Source organism: Macrosteles quadrilineatus, unplaced genomic scaffold (genome assembly GCF_028750875.1).
Source record: "Macrosteles quadrilineatus isolate MER2022 unplaced genomic scaffold, UCM_ALF_1.0 Scaffold_1__1_contigs__length_201487025, whole genome shotgun sequence".
Lineage (NCBI taxonomy): Eukaryota > Metazoa > Arthropoda > Insecta > Hemiptera > Cicadellidae > Macrosteles > Macrosteles quadrilineatus.
In genome coordinates, this window is record NW_026542594.1 from 73,493,621 (window position 1) to 73,511,981 (window position 18,361).

General features: G+C 36.0%; 1 protein-coding gene across 1 annotated transcript in view; it reads right to left on the reverse strand.

Annotated features, from left to right (window-relative positions):
- LOC128983588 (ras association domain-containing protein 2) overlaps nt 1–18,361 on the reverse strand; it is a 144,666-nt gene that overhangs the window by 116,661 nt on the left and 9,644 nt on the right. Inside the window, exons 2-3 of the mRNA XM_054402923.1 lie at nt 10,155–10,249; nt 4,200–4,339 (exon numbers count right to left, since the gene is read on the reverse strand). Of these exons, the coding sequence (XP_054258898.1) occupies nt 4,200–4,339; nt 10,155–10,249 (235 nt within the window). The remainder of the gene's footprint in view (nt 1–4,199; nt 4,340–10,154; nt 10,250–18,361) is intronic.

The window sequence follows — 18,361 nt, forward strand, 5'->3', positions numbered from 1 at the left end:
TTCTCAACAATTATTATGTTTGTAAAGTGTTTTGTATTATGGGAAATAAATTCATTTATTCATTTATTTATTCATTTAGCGAATTTCCCATATAGGGAATAAGCTATTACCATAGGTCTCATGGTAAGACCTAGACCCAGGACCGATTCACTTTTTTGTTTTGAGGTCCCCAGAGCCCGAAAACACCCTCCGTTTAAATTCATATATATATATATATATATATATATATATTTATATACAGTATGTATCCGTTAGCGAGATAACTCGAGCAAAATTGATCCGATTTTGATAAAATTTGGTACAAACGTGTAAACCAGCATTTACGAACGAGTTTGCAAACCAGCATGATCGGACTATGGGAACGGGGGTTTATAGGGTTTTTTATGGGGTAAAAATAAGTTTTTCAAATTTTTGACTCTAAAAACATAAAATTTTACAATTTCTTTCCAGACCATTTTGTAGAGCTTAAAAATGAAATAATTTTGTATATTGAAGCGTTGTTCTATGCCTAAAGCAGGGTTGCCACCAAAGTGAGATAAAAAAATTCATGCATAATTCAAGGTTTTCATTGGTAGTTTTGAAAAATTCATGGGGTATATGCTCGCACAATTTCACCATAAAAGAGTATTGCCTAGTTCAGAATTGTACATTAATTTATCGACAATATATAGTTTTGTGTGCTACTATAAAATAAAACACATTTCATGCAATTATTTTAGAGTGAAAAATAAGAATTTAATAAAATTTATCCAGTCTAAAAAAAGTAAAATCACAGATGAAAAAGGATATTTAATAAAAATCTTGTGTGTGATAATACAATGTAATTCTTAAAAAAAATTGAAACATCTGATTTAACAACATCATAACTTAGGCCTAATGATAAATTCAAACGTTAGAAGAAATAATAAATAAATAATAAGTCGGATTGGTAGTTAGGTATAGGCCTAACCTAAAAAACATTGCATCCAAACATTAAAGGTTTAACTTAGTTAATCCAGCAATGGCCTAGAACTTTACTGTCTAAACATCAAATTAAGATAATAGGCATAACGCATACCGATAATTAAGATAATAGGCATAATAAAAACAAATGTTAAGAACATGATCAAGAAACGGTTAACTTAGTAATGGGCCATATCTAGGCCTACTAAAACGCACATGCAATCTATTACTACTGTAACACAGTAGGCTAGCCTACATTGTAATCCAAAGCTGAATCTAGGCTAAGTTAGGCCTGAACCAACTTTTATTTATTGAGAAGATTAAAGGTTACCGACTGACTGATAAAAACACTCTAAAAAGGTAATATTATGTAAATAAATATTTAGTTAAATAGTTAAATATTAGTGGATTAGTTAAATGTAAGTTTAAACATAGGCTAACTTTTAAGTAATAAAAAAATAATTAATTACATTACAGAAAAGGTTAAAATAAACTTAGTTTAGAAGGATGTTTCTTCCGATTGGATCAGTTTATATATTATCATTTGCCTACACAGGTTTAAATCACAGTTAAAACAATTATTTAATTAAATTTACATCTCATTAGTTAGATTCGTATTGACTGAAAACACCTATGCTTCTAACAAAACATTTACATTTACCAGCCTCAGAACGAAATCACCATTTTTCAGCACAACATTGACTTCTTGCAACTTAGGCCTAAATAAATAAACTTAAACTCACGTTGTAAACACATTTACTCAACACTGACAGTAGTTTGAAATACGACATATTTGACCAAACAAACACAGAAGACGATTAAGTTCCAGCCGGAGCAAGCCATTTTGACCTTTATGGCAAGGCAAGGTACTTCTTATTTTAACGTTGTAAAGTATCGGAAGTATGATATATCAGTAATAAAAAATATTTAATCTGAACACTTGTTCCACTGAGTGTTGGGTAATCAATTATAAGAAGCACAAAACGGAATCACGAGTGCAAAAAGTGATCTTACTGTCCAGTGTCCACCACTACTTCAAACGTTTGACAAGTTTCAGATCAGTTTAAAACTTTTAGGTTATGGTTATTCTGTATTTCCTTCCACACGAACACTAGAGTAGAGAGTAGAGAATGAGTCAATGAGTGAGAGCGAGCATCAATTCCGATTGTCGATGTTTTCGAAACATCGATGTCTTTTCTATCGATGTTCGAAGTTGTTTGTTTACATCGATGGTAGATTACCGAACCGATGATTTGGTTTGTTACATCGGTCTTTTAGGCCAAAAAAAGTAATGAAATACAGTATTGATGTTTTCCGTAACTGAATTGTATTGGTTTTAGGTTAATTGGCTGTTACAGTGCAGAGAACAGACGAGAAACTCGGAACAAACATCGATGTGATCGATGTTTTGGCTCCGAAAGCATCGATTTTATCGGTAGATCGGTACTCGGTAGAGATGGGCGTTATAACATAACAGGATGAATAACAGTGTTGCGGCCACGGCAACGTTATCGCGGCAACACGTTGCGGAGAACTCCCTGTTATTATAATAACGTATCTATCTACACAATGTTGCAGGAAAGCCGCGCGGACAACGAAAACGAAAACATGCATTGCCATTAGTGCCGTTGCCGTAACGCTACCAGAGCAACGATAACTTCTGAAACGAACTAGAATAACCACTGAGCTATAATTCTAACTGGAGGTAGCACCATTAGTCAATGGTAGCACTGAATGTCAAAGATGCGTGTCGCCAGCCGCCATGTTTGCGTGAGGTGTGAGTTATAAAGAAGCCATGTTATTGGATGAAAAAACTCACTGCCATACAAACCTAGTTATAGAAGCCATGTCATTGGATGAAAAGACTCACTGCTATACCAACCTAACAAAATTAGCGACACGCTTTTGACAGACTTCTGCCATGGCAGTGCTACCTCCAGTTATAATTTTAGCTCAGTGAGAATAACGCATCCTGTCTGGGCCACGCCCGACTCGCGCCCGACTCCCGACTCCCGACTACAACTGAAAACTGAACTGATCAACCGACAACGATAACTGAACGCCGCAACACGTTATTGGGCAGCTGCGTTATCGTTATAACCGTTGCCGGAAAACAACGATAATTCTCATCTCTAGACTACTCGGCTGACGTCGGTTACGATCGGATTTGACCTTGAATAAACTACGCAATCGTTTCTGTTCGTGGCATGGCAACAAAACTTTTTATCTTGACACTCCCACTTTGACGTTTTATCTCGGTGTTCATTTCGAGAATGGTTTTAATACGGAGTATTTGATTCAGCACATTTAGGGGTTTTGGCTGAATTATTAATAATGATTTTGAGAATTCATGGTCCAATGGCGAAATTCACGCATAATTCACGCACTTTTTCATGGTCACCTAAATTCACGCATAATTCACGCTTTTCAAGGTTTTCATGGCTGGTGGCAACCCTGCTAAAGGCTACGGAGATCGTTAAAAAAAACTTTAAATTTAAAATTCACATGTTATTTTTATGGAGAATAAACAAACTGTTGTGGTTTGCTTGTTTATGGATATATTTTCATCAAATTTGGCAATTTTGTTTATTTAATACTAATCTATCAACATTTCAATGAAAAACACACCTCAATATCTTCCCTGTAGCAGCCATCCTAGGTACTCATTAAAATTCATGTTATTTAAACAGGAAATAAATCTGACAATTTTCCGGGAATATTTTATTAGAAATCCAGCCAGGTAAATGGAAATATGGACATATGCTTAGTCTGCAGGTTTGCTGCGACGAGGGTATTTTAACTAGTTAGAACAATGAAATATATTAAGGTTTTGTAAATAGACTTTTATAAGCTGGAGTTGGCTTATCAATACTAAAAATACCATTTAGCAGAATCTCCATATTTCAGGTTAAGTGATCAGAGGAGATGCCTCAATTTTTAAGGTAGCCTGTGCGGTGATAAGAAATTGTTTAAGTAGGCCTGCAAAGATAGGCATGTTTTATTAAACTTAATGTTTTAAGATGTTTAGCTTCTAATTTTGAAGTGATAATGTCCTTTTAACGCTTGATCATGACTCCATGAAAGTGAGCCAAAACTAGTTGCTATAGCAACCAATCAGATTACCAATAATATAGGTATTTAAAAAACTTAAGAGTATATCTTGGTAGGAGTCTACCCATCTTGAAAAATGAAATATACAATAAATTATGTTTTACAAAGACTTCATATTTGACTAAGTGTATTATTCAATGACTAACCTGGGCATATTAGGCGCGGCAGATTTATTTTCAACTTTTCCAAAACTTGTGTGGGATTCAACTCTAGTCCCATGGCCGAACAGTTGAGGTCCAAATAGAGCCCCATAGCACGGGACATGGCAGTAAGGCACTCCTTTATGCTGTAATCATTGACAGAATTAAATAATATCCAGAATAAAAGTCAACACATAGCCTGAGCTAAGTAGTTTTTTTTTTTTTAATAGGGAAAATACTTTTTCTTTCTAATACTGTATATAAACAAAAAAAGATGTACAGTATTGAGCTTAGTAGTAAACTTTGTATTTTTACCGTTTTCTGCTAAAGGGGATATAAGATAAAAAAGAAGAGTTTTTTTTTTAAGTACCATAGTATAGATTATGAGCAGCAGTACCGCATTTCCCATTAGGCCCACTAGGCCCAGGCCTAGGGCGCCAAATTTTAGGGGGCGCAAAATATTCAACTTCTTAAATGAATCCCACGAACGCATCCACGCGTCAGACCGGTAGCCCTGCTACCAGCCCACTGACGCGCGGGCCCGTCCGAGACCGAGTGTAGTTTGAATTTGCCGCATTTAGTAAGCAAATAGATGAAGAAGAAATAAGGGTTGCCTTGTTTGGTACTGCAGTGTTGGGAATAACCTGCTTTTCAATATTGATATTTCGTTTTGCTGTTGTCCCAACGACATCCCTGCAGCGACTGCCAAAAGTCAGCTATGTTATTCTCTCCAGTTTACTTAACCTGTTGTGTTTTTCTGTTTATGTTTAGTTAGTAAAAAATGTCGAATTATGCCGATATTTCACTTAGAGATAATGAAATAGGTGTAATCTTTTCATCAATTATATTTGCACACCGGTATTATGTATCGTGATGGAATTATTTCTGATTTTGAATGTTGTTCGTCATAAACGTATTTTGTGTTGTTTATGTTAAATAAAAATACTAAAAACTCAAACTTTTCAAGTTATTTCACACCATCCAAATAAAATTTTGACCATAACAATTATTATTTACTTAAAACTGGTGGATACCAGTACATATAGGCCTATATTTTTTACAATACAATATGGTACGGTATTGTAAATGTTCCACTCCTACATTTTACAAGATTGGGATCTTCTGAGGGAAGGTATTTATCATTGTTCAGTTAATCTCATTAGAGGTATAGTATTATAGGCATATATACATTTTAAAGGAATTGATTTATTGAAAGTATCAACGGATTATCCTTGTATATGCTACTCAATGACAATGATTGTGACATTATTTACGTTTTCTGACCAATATTACGGCCGGGAGGGCGCAACTGTTTTCTGGGCCTAGGGGCGCCGTTTGGCTAAATGCGGCCCTGATGAGCAGCAGGCTAGAGATAACATTTGTAATGGGTTAATGCTACTGTATTGAGTTAAATTTTAAAACGTAATACAGTAGAACCTTGATTAACTGGGGCGGATCAACCGGGCGGAGGATCGACCGGGGGTTTAATAGATGCCTCTCAAATTATGTTACTTAACCTCAAAAAATCCCAACAAAATCTTATAAATTAATTGTTTTTCTTCAATCTAATATATTAAAATTAACTGTACATTTAACTATTTCTGACCATTTTTATATGCAGTAGGTTCCCCTATTATTGTTTTTGAAATGTCACAGTTCATCTGACAAAAATAAATGGAAGCAAAACAAAGAAAAAATGCAATGACTGAAAAAGTGAGGCTAACTTGATACAGCACTGACTGTTAGTGATCCTAAATAATTACTTTTCAAAATTTTTAAAAAGTTTTATGTTAAAAATTTTATTGTATAATCAAGTCTTACCAATTTATTGCAAATTGAATGTATAGACTGAAGTTTTTTAGTGAAAAGTTTATTTTAGAAGCATAAAAACAACACCACATAACCTACAGTTATTTTAAAACGTTTTTATTAGCTCGCTTTCTTGTCCGGTACAAATTTTGCAATCAATTTTATACTAACTTCCCGATGATTTAGAGACATGAAACTTGAAACATAGCTCACAAATGGAAGACAATGCAATACTAGATCATTTAATTTTCATATTTCCCTTGGGCTACGCCCTATGGGCTTGTTTTATTAATTCGCTTTCTTGCAAATTTTGATACTTCCCAAAGAGCTAGAGACGTGAAACTTAAAAACATAGCTAACAAATGGATGACAATGCAATATTATATAATTTAATTTTCATATTTCCCTTGGGCTACGCCCCATGAGCTTGTTTTTGTTAGCTAGCTTTCCTACAAATTTTGATTTTAATTTTAAACTAAGCTCTTTCAAAGAATCAAAATATCCAGGCCTAGGCCTAATTATTTAGGAGGGCCTAAAACTGAGTAACAAACAATGAGGTTATAATATCAGCAAAGTCACTACAATATCACCATTCTAGTTCATAAGATTTAGATTGCTTAAAGCATACAACGCAATAAATTAATATGGGAAATAAAAAAAATTGAAACCTGAACGCCAACAATGTACAAAGATACAGAAAATGCAATGACATAATTTGAAACTAAGTAGGCCTACGTAGTGATAAAAAATTAATGCAAACAACAATGCTTGTGGTTTTGTCAATTGAAAGATAAAATATCCATAAAAAAAGGTTTAACTTACAAAATAAGACTGTAGATTAGTTACATGTTTTATATGAAACCATAAACAGTTTTATGGCACTAGGCAATGGCCAGCGCCAAATTGAATCTTCAAGCCGAAAGTACAAGTAAGAAGTGAAATTTAACAGCCATTATAAAACTATTATTTCCATGATAAAATATGTTTGGGATCTAATAATGATTACTCCAGTAATAAATAAAGAAGTTGTAAAGGAATAAAAGTGATACAACTTTTATGAGCTAAGCTACTACTGAGTCAACAGTTCTTGGAAGTACTTGACTTGACACTTGATTGTGATAAAATATTAATGGGTTTGAGACTGCTAATGGGGTTTTTATTGCATAATTACCCTAGAAATAAATTATGAAAATGTAAACAAACATCTGATAAACCTTTTATGTGCTCCGAACCAACTAGCGATCGATAAAATTATGGCCCATTAAAAATTTAAGGACATAGTCTGGCATTTAAAAAAATTAAGTACAATTCCTGGTTTTCCCGGATTTCCCGGTTGGTAGACACCCTGTACTTCCACATCGAAGTCTGTTCCATTTTGACTGCGAGAGTGTACACGGTTACCTCGCATAAGCTCTCGCCCGAATTACTCGGCGAGAGTGTACGGGGGCATAATAAAATCACTAACTTAAAATATATTCATTTTACTGTAGCTGATATATTGCCAGGTTTTACATTGTGCTGAGTATGCAGGTTTGCTGCAACTGGGGTATTTTAAACAAATATCTGTTTACTATAACCACATAAAGCCAAATACCAAGTTTCATCAAAATATATTCATAAATAAGCTTCATATGTAATTTTATGTATTCTCCATAAGAATAACATAGGACAACGTATCCATAAGAATAGCATGAGGAATTTTAAGGTAATTATTTTACATTTTCTCCGCAACTATCTAACCTACGCTGATGATCAAAGAAACTAAATTGTTTGTTTTTTTAAGCTCTTTAACATGGAATAAGTCCTAATTACATCATTCAAAGATTTTGTTGTAAAAAATGCAAAAACCCGATTTTTGAAAAATGTTAACTCCCATAAAACAAGTCGTGCTATCGCATCCGATGGTACGATCATTCTGATTTTTGAGTTCAAGCTCACTGATGCTATCCTACACATTTGTGCCAAATATCATTAAAATCGGACGTTTTTTGACAATTTTATCTTACTTCTATTGTATTATGTCCATACAGTAGCGACCATTTCGAAAAATGGCCGGCACGGCCGCTAGGGGGCAGTTGCTTGATGGCTCTACATCTAAATTTGATCATATTACATTGTGCCAAATTTGGTGCTTTTATCATAAAGTGCACAATAATTTATAATATCCTAGCTAAACCGCCGTACTATAAGAGGATCATTTAGCATATAGTTTTTCCACTCACATTTTGTATTAATATGTGTATCAAGCAGGGTGGTTTTCCGAATTTTTTAAAGATTTCTAAAACAGTGCCTATTCACAAAAAAGGCAGCTGGGACTGTGTGCAAAATTTTAGGCCAGTGTCCATTTTGCCAATTTTGTCAAAGATTTTTGAGGCAGTATTAAAATCTCAATTGTACAGGTATTTTGAGTGCAACAATCTGTTGACGTCCTCCCAGTATGGTTTCCGCAGTAATCTATCGACAATTGATGCAATTGATTGTCTGGTACTGTAGCTAAAATTGTTGGGGGCTTTGAGGGGAACAGCTTTACTGGGGTTACTTTTAGTGATCTCAGTAAGGCTTTTGACACTGTCGATCTTGACACGTTGTTAATCAAGTTGAAGCACTATGGAGTCAAGGAGAACTCAATTGAGCTGCTGAGGTCGTACTTGGGAGGACGGCAGCAGATCATTCATGTGAATGGTATGAGGTCAACCTTAAGGGAAGTGAACCATGGAGTGCCTCAGGGGTCAGTGTTGGGGCCCCTCCTTTTTCTGATAAGTGTCAATGATATTACAGGTAATGTTGATGCAGGGATCGTCAGCTATGCTGACGATACCTCGCTGGTACTTACGGAACAAAATTTGTCAAAGCTGGAAACTGCCATGGGGCAATCATTGGATCAGGCTGCTGACTGGTTTAGGGCTAATTTCTTTCTTTTAAATGAAGACAAAACTGAGTCAGTAATTTTTTCATTGAGAAATAACGAGGTAAATAGTGTTAAGATCCTAGGTATTGTGTTGGATAGTAGGCTAACTTGGGCTAGTCATATAGATCTAGTTTGTTGTAGGCTGTCTAGAATCCTATACTTGCTCAGAAACCTGAAAATGTGTGTGCCTAAAGATTTTTTTTTTTTTTTAAGAGGTTGGCGGCCTCTTTTAACCTTGCATTTGCCCGTCTACATAGACTAAGCACCCGTGCGTGGATCGTTTGCAGCAAAGCAAGGAGTGAGCCAGTACAGTACAAAGGTGAACTGTACTGATCAAATGTTATCGGCAGTGACCAGGATCCGAACCCACGACATCGCTGCCTTGGGCCCGAAGTCCGCGACGCTACCGACTGAGCCACCGACTCACTAAATTATGTCAAAACTGCTTACAAATCCCTTTTTGAAAGTGTAATTTTATATGGTTTGAGGCTATGAGGCAGTGCACCAGATGTAAAATGTGTATTACTACTGCAAAAGAAAGCAGTACGTCTGCTGGCCACAGATCATTGTAAGCCCATTTTTGTATCTGAGGGCTTGATGACATGTTTTAGCTTATATGTATTTGTGTGCCTATTAAATTAAAAAAGTAAGATAGACAATGTTAATTTGAGAGAGGATTTTCATGAGCATGACACTAGATCTAAGAACCTTTTTGATGTGCCATTTGTTAGATTAAGAAAAAGTCAAGTTCAAGTCTTTTTATTAAGTTTAAGATTTTTTAACAGACTCCCATATGAAGCCCGAAACCAGAATTTTTCAAAATTCAAAACCAACCTCAGAAACCTTTTATTGGCCAACCCACTGTAATGATCTTCCTGGTATGATTTTTTTTAATAAACCAGCAGCATCCGTAAGTACCTATTTTAAAGTTTTTACCTATTTTTAAGTTTTGACTCTTGATATGTGATATTTATTTGACTTGCATGTGTAATTAGACCTTGCATCTTTTAGTTTTTTAGTTGTGAACATACAGTGATTATTTATTATTATATATTTATTTATTTATTGTAGAATTTTTGAGAGTTTTGTGGAAGCATGTTGATTGATATTGAATTTGCCTTGTGAATGCCTTGTGATTATTATGCCTTGTTTAACTGACGATTCCAAATGCATGTAATTTGTCAAAAGGAAAATAAATATTCTTATTCTTAGCTAAAAGCAAAACAATAACAATAGATCAATACCTCTGCATGCTGTCCTGGATTCAATCGTTTACCACATTCTTCACAACGCAGACATTCCGGGTGCCAATCATAGCCCAAAGACTGTTTCCTCTCAGCTGAAACACAATAAAAGAGATTTCACTGAACCCTCTCACTGGCGCATGGTAGGCCTACACTCTATAGTGGCAAGGCAATTTGCCATTTTGCAGGCATATCTTTGCAAAATTCATATAAAATCAACCAATAGTGTAAACATATTGAGCCATATAGGTCTACTTGGTTTGTGTGAAATGTTTGGAAATTGCAAAACTATAAATAACTATTTAGAAAGGTGCATTTTTTAAAGAAAGTAAGTTTAAAGGTTTTTTTTAGTTGAAAGGATAATTTTGTTTCATGAACAGAAAGTTTTTTATGTAAAATTTAAGATATGCCTAACTTAAACAGCATGTTTCCCATTTATTTATCTACGTAAAATAGAAATGTAAAACATCTATATAAATAAAGTTACAGTTTTGTCTGTACATTGCTTAGAATCATGCAGTTTTTGGTTATTTTTACGTTTCATAGCCTAAGAAAGCCGAAATGAGTCTTATCTCAATTTCTGTCAGTATGTCTGTTTGTCCATTTTGTGACTCCGTCTGTAACGCCAAAATGTCATTTTACGCGGCCTACTCCTAGAAAACTAGAGTACCGATCAAGGTTCTAATCATTTTTATGTATTTACTGGATTGGTGAGAGTGTCTTTGGCTATAAAAACATGGCCTCGCTTCTTTGAAAACAAAATAACGAACCACCAAAAACCCAATTTTGTTCGATTTTTGTCAAATTTTCTCCCAATGTTTACTACTACATTTTATGAAATAACGATCAGCTGTTTGGATTAGTTCTCACTTCTAGCTGTCACTGATATGTTTACATTAAAAGTTGATTACAAATACCGCAACCATTTACGATAAAGTTTTGTCAGCACATCCAAACCAAGTGAGATTAAAAACGTTGTGCCTTACTTAACCGGTTTAATTAATCGCAAGTGCAACGATTGTTCTTGAGTTTTGATAACCGGGGGAAATACCGTGAATCAGTGTTGTATTAGTGCAAGGAAACTTACATTTTTTTAAACATCGTCACCAATACCGTAGCTTACAAAGGTTTCCACTCAATGGCGGCGCTTCAAGGACAGTTGTGTAAAGTACAAAGTAAAAAATCACAACTGCAGTGGGTGATCGTGGATGTTGCTGCGATATTGGAAGATCTTTCTGATTTCGCTGTGGTCGTAACAGAGGTTTAACTTACAGTTGTAGCTAAACTCGCTTTTCCAATGTGTCACTTTTGGTTTCTACTTACTAACATTTTGACAACGATATCGGTACTTTTCCTACTTATGAAGTAAAACTACAAACGAGAAAACTCCAAATTTGTGAGTTTTTTGCCACATTTCCTCCGAATGTTTGCTATAAGATATAAAGATATGAGATATATGTACTGAATATCGTTTAGAGATCACGTAATATTTTAAATAAGAAACCTTTGTTTGGATAAAGGTGGTTTCTTCAAACTGTCATTAATATGGTACCATTAAAAGTTGCTTACAAATAATGCTATTAATGGGAAATAACTTTGATTTTCAAAAACTTAAAAGAAATTTAAAACCAAGGGAGATTAATAACTTTGGTACTGCACCACATCAAGTGAAAGTTTTTTTGAGCAAACCATAGTGAGTTTTTTAAGCTTTACGTTGTTAACTTTATATGTTAGGCTACATGTTTTGTGGCCTGTGTATTTATTTATTTATATATTTGCCAACAGATTAACACCTATAATCAGTTTGATTAGAAGGACAGTTTGAATTAGTCGTAAGTACTACAGTTCTTTTCTCAAATGTAAACGTTGGTTTTTGGTACTACTACTTTTCCTTAGAACCGGTGGTGGCGCAGTAAGAATCATTTTTACATACAAACACATCACTATTTTCACTATATATTTATAAACACTGCACCTTATTGCTTATTAAATTTAATTGATGTCTTACTGTATAATTTTTAGCGTTTTCTGTCTAGACTCCAAAATGTTGTGTGGACTCAATTCTGTATTTGTGTGTGCATGTCTATTGGTAACGCATTAATGTCCTTATTTTTCGTAGAAAAGACAAGAGCACCATTGTTAACGAAAATTTTAACCCGAATAAGGTGTGCAGTTGTGAGGTTGAGGTAGTTTTTTTAACAACTTTTGACCAGTGTGAAAAGTAACTTTCAATTACAGGCCTACCTTAGGGCTATGCCTCATAGATCTATACTGTAAAGCAATTCTTTTCATCGTTAGATATAAAATATGGACTAACACGATCGGGTGACATTTAATTGCGAAGAATTCGTTTTGGCTTTGAAACTGTCAGATATTGTATTTGAGAAGGTTTATATATATTCCTAAACAGTTATAGTTTTGCCATCATATCTGGAAAAATGCACACTAAATATGTAAACCAACTCCTGTTCTGAATATAAGGTTTTAACTTACTACAAGATTCCCGTACGTAGAACAGGCAAACAGCTAGTCTAAAATACAATTGAGGATTATGGTAAAAATTTAAAATAAGAATAGGACGACTTGTTGTAGGCTAAGTGAAGAGGGAACATACTTTGTTTGGCAGTTTTGTGACACGTAGGCCTATATGGTGCAACTATTTTTTCTCAAAGCTTATGTTCACTTATTTGCTTGATCCGTTTGTGATATAAAGTTCATAAACTTATATGTAATAAAATAAAAGTTTGGAATCTTATCTTTCAATTGGTACCCATACAAATTAGGCCTATTCAATTTTACAATTGTTTTTTGACCATTTATTTGGAGTTTAAATAACCATGCAAAATGTTACTGTTACAGTCTCTGCCACTATAGACACTAACTACCATGACTATTATAGTTACACTGCCAGCTGAAGGAAAATTAATATAGGCCTACTACAGGAAAATAAGTCTTTTACTTTTTTTTACCAGCCTCCAAACTTACTAAGTTAGGCTTCCTCGATCTGTCACATAAAGGTGCAAACTGAGTTGCCACTAGATGTGACTAGAATGGGATGAGAACCCTCGATCTTCAGTGCTGCTTCTTGGACAGAGAGACAACATCTTAGACTAAGTTACTTGACTATTGTTCAGACCAAAATTAGACCTAGGATTGAACCACATCTAATAATAAGTTACTGCTAAACCCTAGAGCACAAGTTTTATTTAAAAAAAAACTTGTCCCCCAAGTAGTAGCAGAGTACTTGTTATGTAAAACACCCACTGTAAAGTTGAGCTTTAAAATTTTGGGTACACTTCCATATCTGTTGGCACAAACAACCAAATGAAAATATCGATCGATATATCGAATTAAACAATCGAATAATCAATATTACTCATTCGGTTATTTGTGCCAACAGATATGCAAGTGTATCCAAAATTTTTATTCTGGTGGCTGGTGCTTTTATACATCTTCAATTAAACTTGTAGTAGCTTACCTAGGGTTGCCAAATGGTAATTTCTAAAAAAGAGGAGATTTTAGCTGGCGGCCCACTACAGTGCATAGAAAAATTTACGGGCTAGAAAAATTGTATAAGTTACCTAAACAGCACAAATATTATAAAAGAAACGGTATAGGTCATACACATAAAAGAATTATGCTACTGGCCCGAAAGTAAACACGTTTTTATTTATATTTAAATGGAACTGTAAAAAACTGTCCTAACCAGTTGTTTATGCGACGTCATTTGTTTATTTTTATAGGCCTAACAAGACTAGGTTTGGACTGATTCTTTATAAGTTAACTAGCTGTACCCGCGGGCTTTGCCCCGTTTAACTTCTTAATTTTCAAGATGAGCTCGTTCGCATGGCTCAATCACGTCCTGGTTGAAGTTCGTTCGCTACGCTCACTCACCTTTACGGTTGGAGCTCGTTTGCTGCGCTCACTTGCCTTCAGGTTTGCTCGTTCGCTACGCTACCTCGCCTCCAGGTTGAAGTTCGTTCGCTACGCTCACTCACCTTTTAGTTTCAAATTAGCTGTTGTCATAAATTTAAAAAAAATAATAGTGCTGCACCCTGTTGGTAATCCTTGTAACTTTAATGCTATTGCACATCATAGAACAGAACCAACTTGTTTAATTGAAACAGCTGTTATGATTCATTAATTCCATTTAAATATGAGTACTCATAAGGTTAACATGGGAAACTCAAGAGCCACTGGGGCGGAGGCCGAGAGTCCGATCAGAATAAAAATAGCTTAGTTTTCCTATTTAATGCCTAAAGAATCAGTGTACCAAATTTCAGCCTCCTAGGTAAATGGGAAGTAAGAGAATTAGTGATGAGTGAGTCAGTCAGTCAGTGAGGGCTTTGCCTTTTATATATATAGATAAGGGTAATAGGTACCGGTACTACTAGGATTTCCCCGGAGATTACCGGATTTAGACGTTCAAAATTTAACTCCGGGGAATTTCTGCGAAAAGTGAGAAATCACTATTAAAATACATTGTGTAACGTAGTCACACTTTTGGAATTAAATAATCCATACCGTTTTTAAATTAATTAATTAAATAATCAATTAAATAATCCATCCAATAATCCATACCGTTTCTGTTCAATATTCGTGCTACAATGTCAATACTGTATTCAAATATGATACGCGAAAAAATAACATTTGCATCTAGCTTGTCACGTTTCACTAATAATAACGAATAACGTAAAAAAAATGCTCTCTGTCTGCTAGACTCGGTTCGGCTTTGGTAGTGAACACGGATAACTTTGAAATGGCCGGCAGACACGAATTGAAGTACTCTGTCCAATACAGACGATAAACTAAGGACGTTGCTGGCCAAACCAAAGTGAAACTAAGACTAAGGAATAAAAAAGTTAGTAAATAGAGAGTGTAGCGTCAGCTGATAACGTTGTCATAGCAACCAATTATGATTTGATTTAGTCTGGTTTTTGTTTTTCTCAGGATTGTACACAAAATTTAACTCTCTTATTAAACTAATTTTCTTTTACTTATTTGGTCGTATTTCATTTGATATATACAAACAACCACGACCAAAATGGTGACCCCGACTAAAACCGTTATCTAAAGACTTATTTTCTTTGAAGAGTTTAAATCTTTTGTGTTTCCTCTTTCGAACGATGTCATTAGAAGACCTGCAGACTCAACTCGTCGAACTTAGAACTACGAATGAAGAACTGCGTCAACGGATTGGACAACCCAGCACTTCTCAAAACATGTCGGTCAACAGAGTAGCCGTCAAACTTCCGCCCTTTTGGCCTGAAAGACCAAGTCTGTGGTTCTGTCAAGTTGACTCGCAATTTCTGATATCTGGAATTACCAACGACGACACCAAGTTTCACTACGTGGTCTCGCAATTGGACACAGGAATTGCTGCTGAAGTCGAAGACATCATAATAAACCCTCCTCAAGGCGACAAATACGGACATCTAAAAAAGAAACTGATTGAACGCCTCTCTGCATGTGAAGAGCAACGTGTGCGGCGGCTGCTGAGTGAAGAGGACCTTGGGGACCGCAAGCCTTCCCAGTTTTTGAGGCATCTTAGGTCTCTTGCGGGCTCGACTCCCCTTCAAGACAACATGCTTCGTCAACTGTGGCTCAGTCGACTCCCTCCTCATTCACAAGCTATATTGACTACGCAACTTGAGCTCTCCTTGGACAAACTGGCAGAACTGGCTGATAAGATCATGGAGGTGGCTGACATTCCTTCAACACCTGATATTTGTGAAGTCTCTTCAGGTAATGCTTCTTTATTAAATGCAATAGAATCCCTCTCTAAACAAGTTCAAGCATTATCAGAAACCAGAGTACGATATACACAGGTGAGACCTAGGGGTCGTTCCCAGTCTCGTGGTAGATCAGGAAACGAGCCTAATCCCTCTAAGAACTGGTGCTGGTACCATAGAAAATTTAAAAACAATGCTACCAAATGTCTTTCTCCATGCTCTTTTCAGGGAAACCTTGATTACAGTAAGGCTTTTGACTGCCTGGGCCACGACCTGATATGCAAGAGACTCGAAAGGTATAAGAAACTCTGCGCTAGAATGGTTCAAAAGCTACCTAACGGGACGTTCACAAGTCGTGGAACTGAAAAACTCATCAAATGAAGTCACAGAAAGTTTAAAATCTTCAAAAAGCAAGCTGACGAGAGGAGTTCCACCAGGCTCTGTATTAGGCCCGATTCTATTCATCTTATTGACTAATGACTTCCCCAAACAAATTGAGAGTGAAAATGCTGTTGCAAACATGTATGCAGATGACACAACCATTTTGATCAAGGACAACACAGCCCAAAACCTTTACCTTAATTCAAAATCGATCCTAAATAAGGCTATCCTCTACTCAAAGAACAATGACTTAGCAATAAACCCCACAAAAACTACAACTCTGAATTTCAGTAAGAAAAAAGACATAGTCCCTCAATTAGAGGATGTAACAATAGAAAACCACACAAAATTTCTCGGTGTTATCCTTGATAACAAACTAACATGGAAAGAGCGCATCAACCACTTAAGCAAAAAAATCAGTACTGGAATATATGTCGTCAGAAGAATAAACTACATAGGCGGACTCTCCGTGGCCAAAACAGCTTACTTCGCACTGGTAGAGTCGCATCTTAGATATGGCTTGACAGTGTGGGGAGGAACTTCAACAAAAAATATGAATCGAATTCTTGTCCTTCAAAAGAAAGCCATAAGAGCCCTCGCCAACCTTGTCCCACCACAGACTTGCAGACTAGCATTCGCAAACCTAGGAATCCTCACAGTGGTGTCTCTCTACATACTTGAATCTATAAAGTATGTGAGTGAAATAAACACCCCAAGAAACCGAGACCTGCACCACTACAACACCCGTCATGGCTCCAAATTTGCACTACCAGTTCACCGAACAACTCTTTGGGAGAAAAAACCTTCCTACACCGTCTGCAAGCTGAGGAACCATCTACCTGACTACCTGAGAGACCTGACTGGCAACAAGCTACACCAGGAGTTGAAGAAGTGGCTAATCACAAGACCCTTCTACTCAATAAAGGAATTTTATGAAATTAACATGTACAATTCACTATTGTATTGACACTATTGTAATTCTTGACGAATTAACAATAAAGAATATTGTATTGTATTGTATTGTAACCTCAGCAACAATCCATAGAGGCCGCAACGGATTGTTCAAATGCTGGCGGCCGTCTCTTTGTGATGGACAGAAATTCACGAACTAGGTTCCTTATCGACACCGGGTCTGATGTGTCGTGTTATCCTAAATGCCTAAATGCCTCCTAAATCAAATATAAACGTTTTCCTACTAGCTATTCACTAAGTGCTGCCAATAACAGTGAAATAAAGACTTATGGTGCTATGCCTCTCACCCTTAATTTAGACCTTAGACGTAATTTACCTTGGAGTCTAGTGGTAGCGGATGTTTCAATACCTATATTAGGTTCAGACTTCCTTTCACACTATTTACTTATTACCCGATTGCAAGATGAAATGTTTGGTTGACAAGAAAACGGGATTGAATGCCGAGGGAATAGTTTCTAACAACAATCAAACTAGTAATTAAAGTTATATCTTTCTCCTCACCATTGGCAGAAGTTTTTTTTCTGAATTCCCTGATATTATTCGTCCTCCAGGCTTACCTCGTGCTGTGAAACATAAAACAGTTCATCATATAAATGTTACACCTGGTCCTCCTGTTCACTGTCGACCACGTCCCTTACATCCTCAAAAACTGAAAGCTGCCCGGAAAGAATTTGAGGAGATGGTTAAGCTTGGTATTGCTCGACCCTCTGAAAGCCCCTGGTCCTCTCCTTTGCACATGGTGCCTAAAAGAGAAAATGGATGGCGTCCTTGCGGTGATTACCGTGCTTTAAATGCTCGTACTGTTCCTGACAGATACCCTGTACCACATATTCAGGATTTCTCGTTCAATTTAGCAGGCTTTACACATTTCTCTGCCATTGATTTGACCAAGGCTTACCACCAAATTCCTGTCCACAAAGATGACATCCAAAAAACAGCAATCACCACTCCATTTGGGTTGTTTGAATTTCCATTCATGACTTTTGGCTTGCGCAACGCGGGTCAAACATTTCAAAGATTCATAGATGAAGTTATTCACGGCCTTGACTTTTGTTATGCATATATTGACGACATTTTAGTATTTTCCCAGTCTGAAGAAATACATAAAGAACACCTAAGAAT